This window comes from Xyrauchen texanus, chromosome 38 (assembly GCF_025860055.1).
Source record: "Xyrauchen texanus isolate HMW12.3.18 chromosome 38, RBS_HiC_50CHRs, whole genome shotgun sequence".
Taxonomy (NCBI): domain Eukaryota; kingdom Metazoa; phylum Chordata; class Actinopteri; order Cypriniformes; family Catostomidae; genus Xyrauchen; species Xyrauchen texanus.
Window position 1 is genome coordinate 17745029 of NC_068313.1, and position 18655 is coordinate 17763683.

The 18655-nt window shown below is 36.5% G+C and overlaps 1 protein-coding gene across 1 annotated transcript in view; it reads left to right on the top strand.

Moving 5' to 3' along the window:
- The first annotated feature begins 1737 nt into the window (after nt 1-1737).
- LOC127631630 (roundabout homolog 2-like) overlaps nt 1738-18655 on the top strand; it is an 88928-nt gene continuing 72010 nt past the window's right edge. The window contains exons 1-2 of the mRNA XM_052109898.1: nt 1738-1940; nt 15581-15907. Of these exons, the coding sequence (XP_051965858.1) occupies nt 1880-1940; nt 15581-15907 (388 nt within the window). The 5' untranslated portion in view covers nt 1738-1879. The remainder of the gene's footprint in view (nt 1941-15580; nt 15908-18655) is intronic.

An 18655-nucleotide genomic window follows, 5' to 3' on the forward strand; every position in this document is an offset into this window, starting at 1 on the left:
AGTTCTTACCACAAATGTTCTATATTGAGGTCAGGGCTTTGTGATGGCCACTCCAATACCTTGACCTTGTTGTCCTTAAACCAGTCCCCCTGCAGCAAAGCCCCCCCACAACATGATGTTGCCACAGTTAAGATGGTTTTCTTTGGCTTGCAAGCCTCACCCTTTTTCCTCCAAATATAATGATGGTCATTTTGACCAAACAATTCAATTTTTGTTTAATCAGACCAGAGGACATTTCTACAAAAAGTAAGATCTTTGTCCCTATGTGCATTTGCAATCTGTAGTCTGGATTTCTTTTATGGCAGTTTTGGAGCAGTGCTACATCATCTTATTTGATGAGCTGCACTTCAGGGAATGTCTATATAGGACTTGTTTTACTGTGGATATAGATACTTGTCTGTGTCCTCCAGCATCTTCCCAAGGTGCTTTGCTGTTGTTCTGGGATTGATTTGCACTTTTCACACCAAACTACACTCATCTCTATGAGACAAAATGTGTCTCCTTCCTGAGCGGTATGATGGCTTCTTGGTCCCATGGTGTTTATACTTGCGTACTATTGTTTGTACAGATGAACGTGGTACCTTCAGTCATTTGGAAATCACTCCCACAGATGAATCAGACTTGTGGAGATCCACAATTTTTTTTTCTGAGGTCTTGGCTGATTTCTTTTGATTTTCCCATGATGTCAAGCAATGAGGCACTGAGTTTGAAGCTAGGTCTTAAAATACATCCACAAGTACACCTCCAATTCAGTACATCTCCTATCAGAAGCTAATTGTCTAAAGGCTTGACATCATTTTCTGGAATTTTCCAAGCTGCATAATAAAGGCACAGTTAACAAAGTATATGTAAACCTCTGACCCACTGGAATTGTGATATAGTCAATTAAAAGTTAAACAATATGTCTGTAAACAATTGTTGGAATAATTAGATGCACAAAGTAGATCTGCCATAGCTATAGTTTGATAATATTAAATCTGTAGAGTAGTTACAATTTTGTTTTAATGACTTCAACCTAAGTGTAAGTAAACTTCTGATTTCAACTGTATATATATATATATATATATATATATATATATATATATATATATATATATATATATATATATACAGTTGTATATATAAGTTAACATTTAGATATTACATCATAAAAGCTGCTTGGCGTAGGCCTATTCATTCTGCTCTGTAAAGACTAATCATGTGATTAACCACAATTATTTTTTTATATTGATAACCGTGGTGCTTTTCTTCATATTGTCTATGTATTTTAGGTAGGGGATCCCACACAACAGGATCAAAATATTTCGGTGGTCTCCTTGGCATCAGAAAGTTTGAAAACCCCTGATCTAACCAAAGAAAATAATTCTAACATACCTGAAATAACTTATGAATCGTGGAGGAAAAGTCATTAAATACATATGCCAGACTTTACGGTGATAATAACGATAAAAGCTGTCTCTAACAGTTGTTTGGTGCCGCCTGAAAAATACGTTCTCTTCTAACTGTGAAGCTTCGTTCTGCAGAACGCAGCTGAGAGCAGCACACGCGCACAGTCGAGTGTTTTCATACGCCAATGAACTCAATGGATGAAACAGCCAATGAACTCTGTGTACCGCAGTCAGCGCATCTTCAGAGGAGGGACATTCCAGGAGAATGAGTGACGGAAGGAACGCACTAAGTAGTAAGACAACAGAACAGCGTCGTCATGCAAAACTATAACCTATACGAAGTCGCGCGCATTTCAGACTTGATAGTAATGTAGCGCTGTGGATTTATCTAAAAGAGCAGTTGAAGTGGAGTGTAGAGTGGCTTTCTCCTTTTCTCATTTTGTTTTCATATGCCGTAAAGAAAAGCGCATTTCTCGTTGAAAGCTTGACCAATGGCTTTGGCTGTCATAGGAACGCTTTTACTGATGCTCTTCAACAGCTACGGCTCTTTTGGTAAGTTAGAAAATACTCTATACTCTATTGATCCGCTGGCGCGCGCGATATCAGTTCCATATCCAGCGCGTGCCAGTTTAATCGGTTTGACTCAAATTTACTATTTATGTTTGTTCAATGTAAATACAGCCAACTGGCATTCAGTTATGCACCTTCAATGGATTGCTTGTTGTATGTAAATTGCTTAACAGGTAAATAGCCTACAATTTAGGGAACAAATCCTCGACAATCAATTTTTTATTTATTTTTTTACTACAAATGTTGTGTCACATCAGGTCACATCTGGATAATAACAGCCATAACAGCTTCGTGAGACGAAAATAAGAAAAAAGTTTTCTATTAAAACATTGAAAAGGTCATCGATGCTCATACTTTATAAATGAACAACAAATGCTTAGGTATGCTGTCACTAGATATATTACAAGACAGCGTTGTTTTCAAATATTTACATTCAGGCACTTATGAAAGGGTAAGAGAGAATATTCCTTCATTACTTGGGTCGGCTAACAGAGATTATTACAAGACAAGACAAGTATTACAGTTGCCAATACCAATAGTGCAATAGAAATACAAATATTAGACTATGTTGTGATTAGAAATGCTATTTTTGGGGGAGCCTGGGTAGCTCTGCCAGTTTTGATGCTGACTACCACATCTGGAGTTGCGAGTTTGAATCCAGGGCGTGCTGAGTGACTCCAGTCAGGTCTCCAAAGCAACCAAATTGGACTGGTTGCTAAGGAGGGTAGAGACACATAGGGTAACCTCCTCATGGTCATGATTAGGGGTTCTCACTCTCAGTGGGGCACGTGGTGATATGTGTGTGGATCGAAAGTAGCATGAGGCTCCACATGCTGGAAGTCTTCCGGGTGTCATGCACAACGAGCCATGTGATTAGATGCGTGGATTGACTGTCTCAGAAGCGGAGGCAACTGAAACTTGTTTTCCGCCACCCGGATTGAGGTGAGTAACCATGCCACCATGAGGACCTACTAAGTAGTGGGAATTGGGCATTCCAAGTTGGGAGAAAAGGGGATAAAAATTGTATATACTGTATATATGTAAGAGACGCAATTTATTGATTTTGTTTATTTATTTTATTTTGTAACTTTTTCCATTTTTTTCTCTCTTTTCATTTTCTCCGTTTTTAATGAGCATTCTCAGAAGATATGTCTTAAAACGGGTCATGATACCAATTTTTACTTTATTTGAAACAAAATTGATTAAAGAACTGATTCCCTTTGTCTCCTATATTCTATAATGGTTTACCAAGTACAACCAAAGCTACCAATACAGTTGCAGATCTATTAGTGTATAAAGGAAGGTATTAGATTATGTTATGACAAGAAATTATATTTATTCATTTATATTTATATTTGTTTGTTTGTTGACAATTTTTTAAGTTGCATTACCAAAAGATAGCATCTTAGGGATCATGAGATCAATTGCTGCTGTGTGAGCATGTATAGAAAACAAAATTGATACAAGAACATGTTTCCATGGCCTCAGGGGCGTATCTAGAGCATTTTCAGTGGGGGGGCCATGCTGGGGCACTGCCTCCAAACGGGGTGGCCGCCAGTGACCAAAAAAAAAAAGGTAAATTCTACAGTATATTACGTAAATCCTATTGATTTTATTATTTTTTTAACTTGAATAAAGTTACTTGTAAACAAATGTAGTAATAAAGCACAGTTTTGATTAATTTAGTTTTTTGTCATCCCTGTATATATCCATTAAGTTAAATTTGAGAGCCAGTGTTTATTATTTTTAGTGTTTTCATAAAACTAACAAGTTTATAAAATAAAAGCAATTTTAATAATGAGCAATTTTAAAAACCCAGAAGCAGAAACGATGTCAACTATTTTCTTTTAATTAGTTTGGCCATTACAATATACAGTAGTTTTATTCACAGTCTCTTTCAAATAATAATAATTAAAAAAATAAAAATTCCCCCCACTGTAATAATTCAAATGGTTTGGCCAAAACATCACAGTGTTTCATTCAACATTTCTTTCAGATTAATTTACAAAAAAGCTGAGTAACACAGAGTTAAAGTTTTAGCACTGTAACAGTTCAAATGAAAACACCACAGTTTAAAAATAAAATATGGAACCATTACATTGTGCTCTGCTAATATATTAAAGAACAGTCTTTAGTTTAGAGACAATAAAAACAGTAGCAGAAAGAGAGGAAAACAGTCGAAAAAGAAAGAAGGCAGACCTCAACTAGTTTCGGTGGTGACTGGCAAGCTCACCATTATTATTTATAATGGTTGCAGAGTTATTATCTATATTGATTAAAAATAATGGTATTGAAGGTCTTTCAGTGTTGGATAGACATATACTTATAAGCCAGTTTGCTGACGATACAACATTGTTTCTAAAGAATGAATATCAAATTCCATGAGCTTTACATTCGACTAACCAGTTTTCAAAAGCTTCAGGGCTACATTTAAACCTAAACAAATGTGTAATGTTAACACTGCATGAGTTTCCTTTGCAGTCATTATCTAATATACAAATTAAAAGGGAAGTTAAATATTTGGGGATTATTATTTCTAAAGATAAAGATGTTATGGAGAATAAAAATGTGTTGAATAACATAGATAAATGTAAGTCCATATTGAATAGATGGCTGCAGAGGGATCTTACCATTTTTGGAAGGGTTCTTTTATCTAAAATGGATAGTTTGTCCAGACTATCCAGCCTTCTCCTTGCCCATATCAACACAAATGATTAAATTAATAACTAAGGTGAATTTTAAATTTATTTGGAGAAATAAGTGTCAGTACATTAGAAAGGAGGACATGATTAAAAAATATGAAGACGGTGGGGTGAATGCTATCGATTTTGACATTATGAATGGTGTTTTGAAATTGAAATGGTTAAAATCCTTCATTCAAAATAGCCACTCCTTTTGGTTTATTGTCCCCAATGCTATCTTTACCAAACTGGGGGGAATACACTTTCTGTTATGTTGTGACTTTGAGTGCTGATGGAAGGATGAAAGTTAAACTTTCATCCTTCCATCAGCAAGTGCTGCTCTATTGGAAACTATTGTTCAAACATAACTTCACTCCTCACAACACTCCAGTTTGGAATAGTAGATATATAAAGTTTGGCAGAAAATCTGTATATCTTGAGGAATGGATATCTAAAGGGATTTGGGCTACTGCCCATTTCTTGGATGATAATGGAAATTTGTTACTGTATAGAGAGTTTTGTGAGTAATTCCAAGTACAGTGTACCGTTAATATGTTTAATAGAATGATTAGAGCTATACCAATTCCGTTAAGATTAATGGTTAAAGAAGACATGTTGTACTCCAAAATCTCCCCAGCACCGAGACAGCTCTCCTTAGATGGTTATGATTTTTGTGTTAAAAAATGTACAAATAGAGTCATTACAAATTTTTTTTTACAGGCTTATTACCCAAATCCAATTAGACGGGAATACGTGCTTAAAGATTTTGATAAGGTTGAAATAAAAAAAATTAGGAAAAATTATTTGTCTTTTCCTCTCCCTCCTAAAGCTAAGGAGGTGAACTTCAAAATTTTAAATGAGATCTATCCTACTAAAGAATTTTTAAGATTGAAATTAAATTTTGATGTGAATAATTGTGTTTTTTGTGAAACAAATATTGAAAATCTAGAGCATGTCTTTGATTGTGATCTGGTGCAACCCTTTTGGAGTGAGGTGCAGAATCGGTTAAGGTCTAGGAGGGTTGAACTCCCACCTCTCACGTGGAAGTTAATTATGTTTGGTGTTTGTCTGGAAAACAAAGATTGTGATTTTGTTATTAATTTCTTGTTATGTTTTGGAAAGTTTTTCATTCATAAATGCAGATGGTTTAAATCTAAACCCAACTTTAATCACTGGATGAATAAGGATAAACGCTTGTGCAAATCTTTAAAATTTGTTAAAAATCAGAAAGCCCTTAAACTGATTTCTCTTTTGGATACGTTTAAATTAATTAAAAAAGTCCCTTTTTATTTATTTTTTCATTTTATTTATTTTTGTTTTTTTTTCTATTTAATTATTGGTTTGTTCATAGTGTGTTTTCTGTTCTTTGTACTAGCTATGCTCAACCTATGGCTGAACAATTGAGGTTATATTCAGAGATTTGTTGATGTACCTTGTTTGTTTGTGTTGTTGAAGGATAATTAAATTTTTTTTTTAAAAAGTATGTCGAAACAATTTACGACAATTGTAGACAGTAGTTATTTGATAAAATTGTTATGTATATTTTGATAAGTCATTTGTGATTTGTATCCTTTTTTTTGGCAATAAAGATGACTTTATTAAGCTTTAAAAAAAAACAAAAAACGTATTGAATCACGAACGTCAGTAGAGTCTATAAACTGATTGGCCGTAAAATGAACCAATCGCAAGACATCTTATAGGGGGGGCACCTGGGGTGGCCAATCGAATTTCAGGGGGGGCAGGTGCCCCCCCTGGCCACCACGTAGACCTGCCCCTGCATGGCCTCCTATATTCTGCAGTGGGCTTATAGCGTGTTTATATTGCTGGTGAATTGACCTGTAAGAGACTGACCTAATATTTTTGGCAGGTGCAAGGAGGGATGTCACTGCTGTATCATCAGTCTGCATGATGTGCCCCCCTGCTGAGGCTAGTTTAATGGCCTTCTGCATTAAAGGAGACAGCGGCTGCTGTACGCAGCAAGCTTTAGAAACAGACTTTATAAGCTATGCATCTGTCTCCCCATTGTGGGGGTGCACAGTTTGAACATTATGTGAGCTGAAAGCATGCTTAAAATAGAGCAATGCATGTTTTAATATGCATTGGGTTATCGATTTGAATGTCAGCTGTGAGTATGAAAAGCATTAAATGCTATGTGATTTAGAGAAAGTTCGGAGTTAAAACATACTGGGTAATGTGAAAGATGATAGATAATACAAGGTAATAGCAGACTTCATATTCTGGTTGCTAAGAGTCATCTGTACTACAGGCAGATCTGTTAGAAGGATGGATTCACAAATTGGACAAGATACAAAATACAAGGATTCCCATTGTATTTTTTAAGGTGTAGCTACTTTTGCCATAATGCCATGATTCATACAGATTTGCAATCCTCATTGCTTTCTCCAAGATTAGTCCAATATTTATTTATAGTTTGCATGGATTAAATAAAACTCTTTTAATCCAGTTTTATACTGATTATTTTAAGACATATTTAAATGTTTACACAATTTACAGTGACAATATCATATCAGTGCTACTTAATTTCTCTGTAGAGCAACGATTCATTTGGCTTATTGCTTTTAAGTAGCAAATGAATGACCCAGCTTTATTTAATAAGTAAATGTGTGTTTTCCTTAAATAGTGTGGATGTGTTTGTGTATATTTATATATTACATTGAACCGCAGACCACAAACTATCCCACAACTGTCATAACTTTGCAGAAACCCAAGTCTTTCTGTGCACATGTAACGCATTATTTAAATTCATTTAAACCAACAGATCTCATTTCAGAAGATTTTGGGCTGTAAGTAAAGGGTAAAATATTCAATATACTGAGTCATGTGACAAAATAACATGGCGCCAATCACAGCAGAGTTTGTCTTTGGCAGAAATGCCAACAAAACTACATCTGGTTAGAAACCTACTTAAGTTTTTACATTGAAACCTGTCAAAAGAAAGAGACTCTAGTGTCATTCAGTATGCCATTTTGAAAAATGTTGTGATTTATCATGAAACGGCTTACTGTTAAACAAAATGAACACTAAAGTGGACAATAGCAATCCTAAAAAACCTACACTCACTGAGCACTTTATTAGGAACACCTATACACCTACTTTTTCATGCAATTATCTAATTAGCCAATCAGGTGGCAGCAGTGCAGTGCAGATATGGGTAACCAACACTCCTGCAAACATAAACAATTTGATAAAAAAATTAGACTATCTATAGCTTGGTATTATTTAAAATTTTGCAACTTAGTATTTAGATACATATTTAGATTAAAAAAAAAAGAAGTTTATTAGGGGCTATTAGGGGTCTCAGGAGGTTAATGTAACTGACATAACAAAAGTCATGCAGTTTGTGATACTAATGCCTCCTACACACTACACGACCTTCAAAGATGTCGGATCGTGGTACCATTCATATTCCGCAACTGACTCTCTTGTCATGGAAGTCGTAGCGTTTTCAAATTACACAACGAATCGGCAACAGGGGTGAACACATTACAAAACATTTCACTATTGATGAATCCCCGACAACTGGACTCCAAATTACGTTTCACAACAGAGTACATGCGAGAAGTGATATGAGATACGACAACAAATGCACGATCATATGTTATGCATTTCAGAATATGATGTGTATGTTTTTAATCACATCAAGGCATCATATATTTTATTGGTTACAATATGAAAAAGTACATCCTACTGTAAAATCTAACTATTTGCTTACCAGGTCCAGCCAGATATTTAACATTCTAGATATCTCGCTGACATCGGTGATGCATCGGCACTTCCCTCAAATTGCATCTTTGATAATTCAAACATTGTGATTGTCGCTCACGGGAGCGAGCTCCAATTTGCCTACATTTCAGGCTTTAGTCATCAATCACCACAAAACTGTCGGTGAGTGAAAATCAGGCTTAAAATTGTGTTGTGTAAACTCGGCATTAGTGATTGCAGTCATGTAAGAGCAAAATAATTAGCTATTAGAGGTACAGCTGCCCCTTAACCCTTAACCTTACCATCAATGGAGTAAAAATTTAATTTTAGAGCGAAAATGCAACCTCTGAATTAGGGCTGGGCGATATGGCAAAAAAATATTATCACAATCTCGATTTTCATAAAGTTCTATATCACGATATACTCTATATTTCGTACCATTAATGGGAAATTAAATGCATTCCCCATGTTTGTTAGACCTCAAGAATGAAGAATGAATAACTTGTCTATTTACAAGTAGACTCCACAGGGTAAGCTACCTTTTAATTTGAAGTTCAAGAAGATTACGTTTAATCTTAATAAAGTGTGTGACCTCTTTTCAATTAAATTTTGCCTATTTCATAAGTTTTCAACAGAACTTGGACTCCACTGATATATTTTTTGTGATGCTCCACACTTGAGCTCAGTATGTGGCGGTAATGCATACACACAATAATACACAACAATATCATATTTGCCTGCTAGTGGCTGCCTAGCCTTGACAGGAGGACAATAGCAGCAAGCCAGCTAATACTTCCTAACCAGCCGATTTCATGACTGTGATTCATTTAGCTAGTTGTATAACTTTACTGAATTGCTTTTTTTACGTTTTTAGTGACACCTGATTGTCTTGATGTAGAACATAGGCTAAATGTTGAAAATTGCTCAAAAGTTGATCATCAATATCAAAGATGTATTTTTTTCTGATAAATATCTATATAATTTTATCGATCAGCACAAATGTATATCATGCTCACCATTGTTTGTGGACACAATAACTCATGCAATGCAGACTATTAGCAGTCTTGAGTAAGTTACTCAAAAAATGTAATCCACTAAAAATACTAATTCTCTAAAATCAGATTCCCTTTACTGATTACTTCATTGAAAAGAAATCACATTACAAAGTGCTTTACTTTTAAGTTACAGCTCAACGAATTCAAAATAATGACGTTTTTCTCCCTGTTCATTGTTGCACACAAGTCACACGAAACACCACATTTTCTTATAATTACTTCTTAGTGACACTTCAACTGTCACAAAAATGCAAACAGACATTTAAATGAGCATAATTCATGTTTTAAATTTGTTCTACATAAATACAATTATTTTAGAAATGTTTTACCCAGCAATGTATTAAAGGTGCTTGTGTCACTTAAGGTGACATCTTGTGACACCTAGTGGTGTGGATGCAGCATCATTCAAATTCAATATTTTTTAGTTACAAATGCCATTGTAGAAATTCACTAACAGCCATGATTCATTTAATCCAAGAGTGAAAGTGCCCAATAAAAAGATGGATACTGAGATTAAGCGAGTAGTATGCAGCTGGTAAAGTGATTCTAAAATGGCAGCCCCCATGAGGGGTCCCCTTCCCCATGTAGAATAAAACAGCTTTTATAAGTTTACTGATCTGATCTCATATGAGTGGTCATGATTTTATAAACATACACAGTGGTCATGATTATACATATGTTTCAAAAGTACAATTAATTTCTTTATTTAAAATAAAAAAGAGTGCACCTTTAAAAGTAATTAAATGTATCAAAAGTCTGTAACTGTAATCTGACTACACTATTTTTTAACTTTAAAAGTAATTAGATTACAGTATCTAATTACTTTGTAATCAGACTACACCCAACACTGGCTATCAGTAGATGGAAATATCTTGAATTACTACAAATGTATTTTGAAGGGTGATGGTGCTCAGTAATTTGGCTGAATGGGGTTCATTTCAGGGTACATGAATTTTGGAAGCAACATGTCAGTTTCTGTGTGACCATGTTGCAGTGCCATGGTCAATTGGTTAGATTCCCAGGAAACACGTAAACTGATCAAATGAGTACTTCGAATGCACTGTAAACTGCTGAGGATAAAAGCATCTGCCAAATGTATAAATGTAAAATTCTTTGCTGTGACCCCTAAGTATTAGTTCATGCTGAAGAAACTGAATATTCATTCACTGGCATAATACATCTGCTGTTGTATATCTCACAAGTCTCTTTTACTCTGATCTATACAGTATGTAAAAATGTCCACATATTTTGGTTCATGAGTTCACGTTCATATAATCTTTGAAATTAAAAGAAGGTAAACATTTGTGGCTGTCCATAATGGAGGGCTCGAGCGACCCGAGCCCAATAAAATATGCTTTGGCAGCATATTTTTTATGTTTATGTATTTTTGATTCATGCCTGTTATTTTTTGATCTGTGCACATTATTTTGATTTGCGCTTTTGATTTTATTTTTGCACTTATTTTTTTTTATCCTCACTTATTATTTATTTATTTTGATTCACGCTTATTATTTTTGGATCCGTGACCGCAATACATTTGGCAGAATTTTTATCCCATAAATGACGGCTGAGTTTAAGTTGCAAAAAATGTATTCCATTATTTATTCGTTCCTGTATGACTAAACGCTTACAAACGTATATATATTATCGATTTTTGCATATGCATACCTATGAACGAATGCACGAGTAACCTACGCATGGATGCCCAAATGCATTCATCCTTTCATTAGATGAGAGTACGAGAAGACGTATTGGTGAAGACGTCTAAATGGGTGATTGCTTTAAGGGCGAATTAGCTAATAAGAATTTGGTGAGCTCTTCTGAAATGGTTAATTCTGAAATCATCTGAAAACCAACCGCAAGAGTGAATTTGCTGCTTGGGTAGACCTTTGTCTGGCGGTGGTTGCTGCTCCATTGCGGAATGAATGACTGGAATAACAGGTCAGCCGGGATGCCGAATAGAGAACTATTAGCAATTTGAGATTGTAGAGAATAAAATGTAAGCATTGTGGAGGCAGTGCCCGATTGCAAAGGTACTTCACCCAGATGTTTATTTTATGTGTGTTTTTTATGTGTGTTTATATCTATTATACGTATTTCAGTATTTAAGTATGTCTCAGAAGTCAATAAGACATTCGGCAGATGTCCCTGAGATGTTAGTGATTTAGAATGTTTACAACTCTGATCTTTGATACATTTAGCAGATGCCAATTAGACTGATGCTTCCAGATGAAAAGGTCTATAACTGAAATCTTGGAGATGCCTGTACCCTACACCATCTTGGGTGTTGGTTACCGGCGCATGGCAATGATCTCTTGCAGGAGCTGTTGTGCTGCATGAAGGAATCTGCAACGGCTAACGGCTGAATCCTCTAGCACGGGACCACACAGTGTTCGACAGGAGCTTATTTACACTGCATTTAAATGAGAGCTCACTCTGCGATACATACTCTGCGGCCGTGGATTCGTATTTGAACCATTAATGAATGAGGCTGAAGAAACCCGAAGCATGGCCGAACATATATCACGTCAGTCAGCAGCTAATATTTCAGCTAGAAGGAGCTCAAGGTTGGACATACCTCTGCGTTCTGCTGAGATCACAGCTGAGCCAGGCACTCTGATAGCAGGTGTCTCCATTATCAGAAACATTGACACGAGGTCTACCACAACTTGCTGCTTCCTAGAGTAATAAGGGTATTTAACATAAATTTTGCTCCTGCAAGAGCAGAGTTTAAAGCACTGCTGTAGTGGTTGAGCATTTGAAATGTAATGGTAAATGAGAGCATGGTAAAAGGAGCTCTTGTTGGGGCTAAGAGTGAACCACTGCAGGAGAGGCCATGGTCGCGCCACGCCATTCCCCGTCTGCATTGATGTGCATCGCATATGGCCTGCAAGCCATCAAGTGTGAATATCAAGCAAGTAGCTCAATGGCACCATATGATTTGCAGATTGCAGTAAATAGAGAGAAGATTGTCAGGGATGGATTACCGACTGGGCCAATGGGGCCAGTGCCCAGGGGCCCGTGACTACCAGGGCTCCTTGACTGCCTGGGGGGCCCTGGGCTTTAAGGTTGGGCGATCCAGTTTGGTGATTCCCCGCTCGAAAACCCATCAACAATGAAAACGAAAATGAACCCCACTCAACAATTTTTGGCCATGAAAATGCAACCCGCTCAACAACTTTTGGGCAACTCCGCTCAACAAATTTTGGAGGGGGCCTTTGGAGATAATTGGCCCCAGGGCCTTTACAACTCATCCGTCCCTGGGCCCTGTGTTCCAAATGGAATAAATCACCCTCTGAAGGGCATTTGAAGGGAGAAAAATCATGATCATGTAAAATAACTGAAACATAACAGTAAATTCAAATAAAAAGCACGTTCCGAAAGCCCCACACCGTTTAGCCCTCACAGAGGTTTGAAAGTCTTCGCAGGGAATAGGGCACAGTTATAATCACTTCTGAATGGAGCACACAGAAGAACGGGCTGCACAGTGAGGTAATCAGGGCTGAGAGGAATTAAACGCCTCAGTGGGAGAACCGGTTTGAAACTGGAGTGTGTTGGAAAATGTTTTAAATCAAAGCTGATCTTTGATTTCCTTGACTCAAATTAAAGCTGTGATGGAGCTCAAGTGAAGTGAAGCTGGAGCAGTGTCCAAACGTGGAGGAACTGCTCCGGGTGTAAGTTAAGATGAGCAGTGGCCACTTGCAGCACTTGTTTTTCACGCACACATTTTTGCTTCACCAACAATGTATTTGAGAGAGAGAATTTGTGAAGAGACAATGAATGTCTCATACCGGTAATTTATTTTAATTAAATATTACCTTATCGTTTATGATTATCAGAGACCCCAGTTATTTGAACTATTTTAAATTCACCAAGAAAATTCTTAGATCTAAACACAAACTGAAAGCTTTTTTCTCTCTTCCAAATACATGTTTTCAAAGTTTATTGTGCACACTTCCCACCCTCCTCCTTTTTTACATGACAAACTCATAAAATCGCCCCTCTGTGATGCTTTCTGCAACTCTTGTCATGTGGGGGGCTATGCAGAGCTTGACGCTGGCGTTGAACGTGCATTGATGCTTCGACTCAACTCATGTGAAATGTGCTTTACAATGATAAAAGAACATTATCTTTTCTGATAAAAGTCATGCTCAGCAGTTTAAATAGGCTACTGTAGGAAAATGATCCCGTAGATCTGTTTGTGTTTATATTTCTTATGCTGAAGTCAGTAGATTTGTAGTCATGCAAGTTTTAATAAAGGAGAAGGACGTTATTGAAACTCACTATTATTAGACTATTATTGTTGTCTTTTTGGATGAAAAATAATGCTCAGACTGAAGGAAGAATATAGATCTGCTTTGTTCTTTTAATGGTTAAACACTATACAGTCTATTGGTAGATTTCAGTCATGAATGACTCAAAATGATTCACTGACTCACTCATAGCACATAAGACGCTCATTTGTCGCCACCTAGTGACATTTCCAGAAGGGGTCACTGAACTAATCAGTTAATAAAATTGAAAAAATTTCTGAACCAGAAACAAGACTCACCAAAAACTCTATATTTTGCAGCTAATTCTGCACATTTGTAAACTTAAATAAACTTGAACACTAAAATAGCTGGAATTGGTGCTTTAAGCTTATACTTTAAAAAAATATGATTGTCTTACCTTTTTCGCCCCTCATGAGTTTGCATCCCTGTAATTTGTTGTGGCATTGCAAGAACAAATTTAGAAATTAGATAAGCCATTTAGCGCTCTGGCCACCTGTGACCTCACACAGCATAACCTACCTATGTTTGTTTTTTTACATAGCCGAATTTCAAACATTACAAGTAAACACGCTACTAAGATGGACAGAAAACAAGTTATTGAAAAGGAAAAATATTGACGATGGTTAGCCTATGTGGGATAGTGGTGCGCCATAGAATCTTTTAGTCGTAAAATGTTTGCCATGGCAGAAAAAAAGTTTGGAAACTGATTTAGGTGTACATGACTATGTTTTTATGAAAGTCATTAAAATGTAACTTTAGTCAAAAAAGCTGTGTATTCCATTTGTAGTGCTATTATTTAATTATCTCTCTCTCTCTCTCTCTCACACACACACACACACACACACACACACACACACACACACACACACATGTTGTGTTTCCATGTTTTATGGGGACTTTCCATAGACATAATGGTTTTTATACTGTACAAACTTTATATTCTATCCCCTAAACCTAACCCTACCCCTAAACCTAACCCTCACAGAAAACTTTCTGCATTTTAAAATTTTCAAAAAACATAATTTAGTATGATTTATAAGCTGTTTTCCTCATGGGGACCGACAAAATGTCCCCACAAGCTCAAAAATTTCGGGTTTTACTATCCTTATGGGGACATTTGGTCCCCACAAAGTGATAAATACATGCTCACACACACACACACACACACACACACACTTGCTTTATACTGTACATTAAAAGATTATCCATTTAAGGACCTCTGAAAAGTCTGATTTTGTTCACTTTTGGGTACCAGTTCCAATTAAATACACACAAACACACCTTATCAACCATAAAAGTTTCCACCCTTTTAACATCAAGTAAAGCTCAACTCAACTCAAAGCCACAGCTGTGCATTGTAATACATGTATTCCACCTCTTAAAAGCTCCAGCGTACAAACATGAAAGCATATCTGTTAATTCCATAGCCCGGTCTGGAGCAAATTCAGCACTAATGGGCATTCAGGTTTGGAGGCTCATTCACCAGCAGTAGCCATGCTAGGCTTAACCTAAAATGTCAGCTTCTTTTAACTTCTTTTAATTTCATCTAGCTCTCGGGCTGAAAGCTTAATAGGTGCTGAGTCATCTGCCTTTCAGACATCTATCCCCAGCTCTTTTTCCCACTGGCCATTAGAAGCCTCTTGTCCCTTATTGAATCTTTTGACTGATGCTGGCTAGTGGTGTAGTTTTAGTGTAGTTGTGTGCTTGAAGAGTGTTTCGCCAGCACTCCAGACATCCCCGTTACCAAATATTTTGTACTAAATACATGTTAGATTTAGTTTATTTTATTTTAAATAGTTCCATGTAACAATGTTAAGGGATAGTTGAACTAAAAATGCTAATTCGTCCTCTCCCAGACCATTCTAATCTTCATTGTTTATTCCACACAGGGTCCCGTCTACGTTTTGAGGACGTTCCTCCCAGGATAGTGGAGAATCCCTCTGATCTGATCGTGTCAAAGGGTGAGCCGGCCACCCTGAACTGCAAGGCAGAAGGTCGCCCCATTCCCATGGTGGAGTGGTACAAAGATGGTGACCATGTTGAGACCGATAAAGACGACCCTCGCTCCCACCGCATGCTGCTACCCAGCGGCTCTCTTTTTTTCCTGCGCATTGTGCATGGACGCCGCAGCAAGCCCGATGAGGGTGTTTACACTTGTGTGGCCCGCAATTACCTAGGAGAGGCTGTTAGCCGAAACGCCTCACTGGAAGTAGCCGGTAAGTCCTTTTTGATTAATTCCACCTTGTTTTGTATATCTGGATGGAATTTATGCTCAAATAAAAGTAATCTATTCCTCTCAGGCGTGGCCTGAGGTTTTGTTTTTTGAGGTTTTTCATGGCTGGCAGCTTGTGAGTATTTGCCTATTGTAACACTGGGCTGTGATTGTATTCTGCTGTTCAGCTGTGCTCTGGGTCTTTAACTCAGTCATAATCCAGCTCTCTGGCACTAGAAAAACTCCATATCTTGCTCCTCTGCCAGAAGAAACTGGATTTGCATGTTGGTTGATTAGTATAGGAATGCAAGTAATTAGAATTCCCAAAGTTTCCTCATTAAAAACACAAAACAGCTTTTTTATGTTGCCTATTTTCCACATGGCTGCCCCCTTTCCCTTATTTGAACCATGTCAATTACAATTCACAACTTAAATTGCTCATAGCTGCCTGATCTTATCAAAAGTCTGATAAGAGGTTTCTGGCTGTTTGGTGTGCTGTCTGGAGCTTCATGATGGAGGTAAGGCTGATCTAATGTTTAAGTTAGAGGGTCAAGGTTATATTAAGCCCATTTGATACCTTTTCATCTTGCCGACGGAATTGATTAAAGTATTTCCTCGGTTGAAATGGAATAAGATCTTAAAATAGACAAGCGTAAATGCTGAGGGAGAGTTGAGCCCTTGGAGCCATTATAGACATTTGCTTACTGTCCCAGAATGTAGTAAGTAACAGCGCCTGTTGGGTGAAAATTATTTGCAATCATGCACTCAGTAGTAGATCTAATACTGTATGAACTATTTATCTAAATATGAAATATTTAAACTCTTAAATAGATGTTCATTTTTGTACTACTATAAATTGAAGGGAGAGAAATGTTAGCTGACTGTTATTGAAACACAGTTTAAGCACTACATAAACTCATTGTAGTTTTTTCAGTGTTAAAATACTTTTGCCTATCCTAGGTTAATATGCTGAAACGACCATGAAAGTAAGACATTCGTAGTTTGATTCCCCTTAAAAGTGTAAACACTGTGGCACTTTCAAAATACTGCTCTGTTTGAGCATCCTGACCAGCCTGATGAAGTGAGACTAGCTCAACAAATGGAATGAGTTTGGGGTGGGATTATCTATTTGTCCAACCAATGAAAAAACAGGGGGATGTTTCTGGGAAACCTGTTTGAAAACATATACTACAAACTTGGGTTAATACATTTTGTTTCCGAATTACTGTGACTACGAGATGGCAACTTCAAGACTCTACTCTGAGATGTCATGACCTCGGAGTTATGTTTAAATGGCAAAACTCATAACGCTAAAACGGCTTTGTTGTTGATAACAGCAAAATATATAGCACTACATCAATTCATTAATTTATCTCTATACTGTATGGTCTTGCAAAATGTTTAAGAACAAAGAAAAGCACTCCGGATAACAATGGCATAATGAAATGACATATCAAACACAATATGTGTTTAAACCTTTTACTGTTTGGGCCAATGCCATACATCTGTCTTTCTATCTGTCCCTCCGTCCATCCGTCTGTCTGTCTAACTATCTATTTATCTACCTATCTATGTCTCTGTCTGTCTGTCTGTAATATCTATCTGTATGTCCGTCTGTCTATCCATCTGTCTCTTTAATCTATCTGTTTTATCTTACAAACATGTTTTTCTGTCTGACTGTTGGACCTGTAAAATCTTTCAACTTCAAGCTTTTAAAACTATTTTAAACTGTGAGGCCAGGCTTTTTCAAGCCAACATCCATCTTGACAAACTCTACGTATCTAGTTATTTTTGCAATTCCATTTGGTGATATTAGTGAAGGAGAAATTATTTCTTCTTTAAGCAAAAATAATATAAATTTTATATATATATATATATATATATATATATATATATATATATATATATAAAATAAAATACATTTATATATATATATATATAAAATTATATTTTAATAATATTTTATTATTATTATTATCTTTGCCTTGTTGGTGTATGTTTGTGTACTGGAAGCTTCTGTCACCAAGACAAATTCCTTGTATGTGTAAGCATACTAGGCAATAAAGCTGATTCTGATTTTGGCAATGCTTGAAATTGCCAAAAAACTGAAGATTTCATACAAAGGTGTAAACTACAATAAAGACAAAGGATAGAAAGAGATGTGGAAGGCCAGATGTACAACTAAACAAAGATAAGTACATCAGAGTCTCTAGTTTGAGAAATGGGCACCTCACATGTCCTCAGCTGACAGCTTCATTGAATTCTACCCGCTCAACACCAGTTTCATGTACAACAGTAAAGAGAAGACTCAGGGGTGCAGGTCTTATGGGAAGAATTGCAAAGAAAAAGCCACTTTTGAAACAGAAAAACAAAAACAAAAGGTTAGAGTGGGCAAAGAAACAGACATTAGACAACAGATAATTGGAAAATAGTGTTATGGATCATAACCCCATTGAGCTTTTGTGGGATCAGCTAGACTGTAAGGGGTGTGAGAAGTGCCCGACAAGACAGCCACATCTATAGCTAGTATATAGCAAACTAACTAACTATGTGAAGGATCTGCAAAGCTGTCATTGCTGCATGTGGAGGATTTTTTGATGAGAACTCTTTGAAGTAGTTTAAGAAGTTTTTTCAAATTGTAGTAATTGTAGTAAATAGTAATTGTTCACGTTATTAATGTCCTGACTAGACATTGTGATCAGTTGAATGCCACTTTGGTGAATAAAAGTACCAATTTCTTTCAATAAGAGCA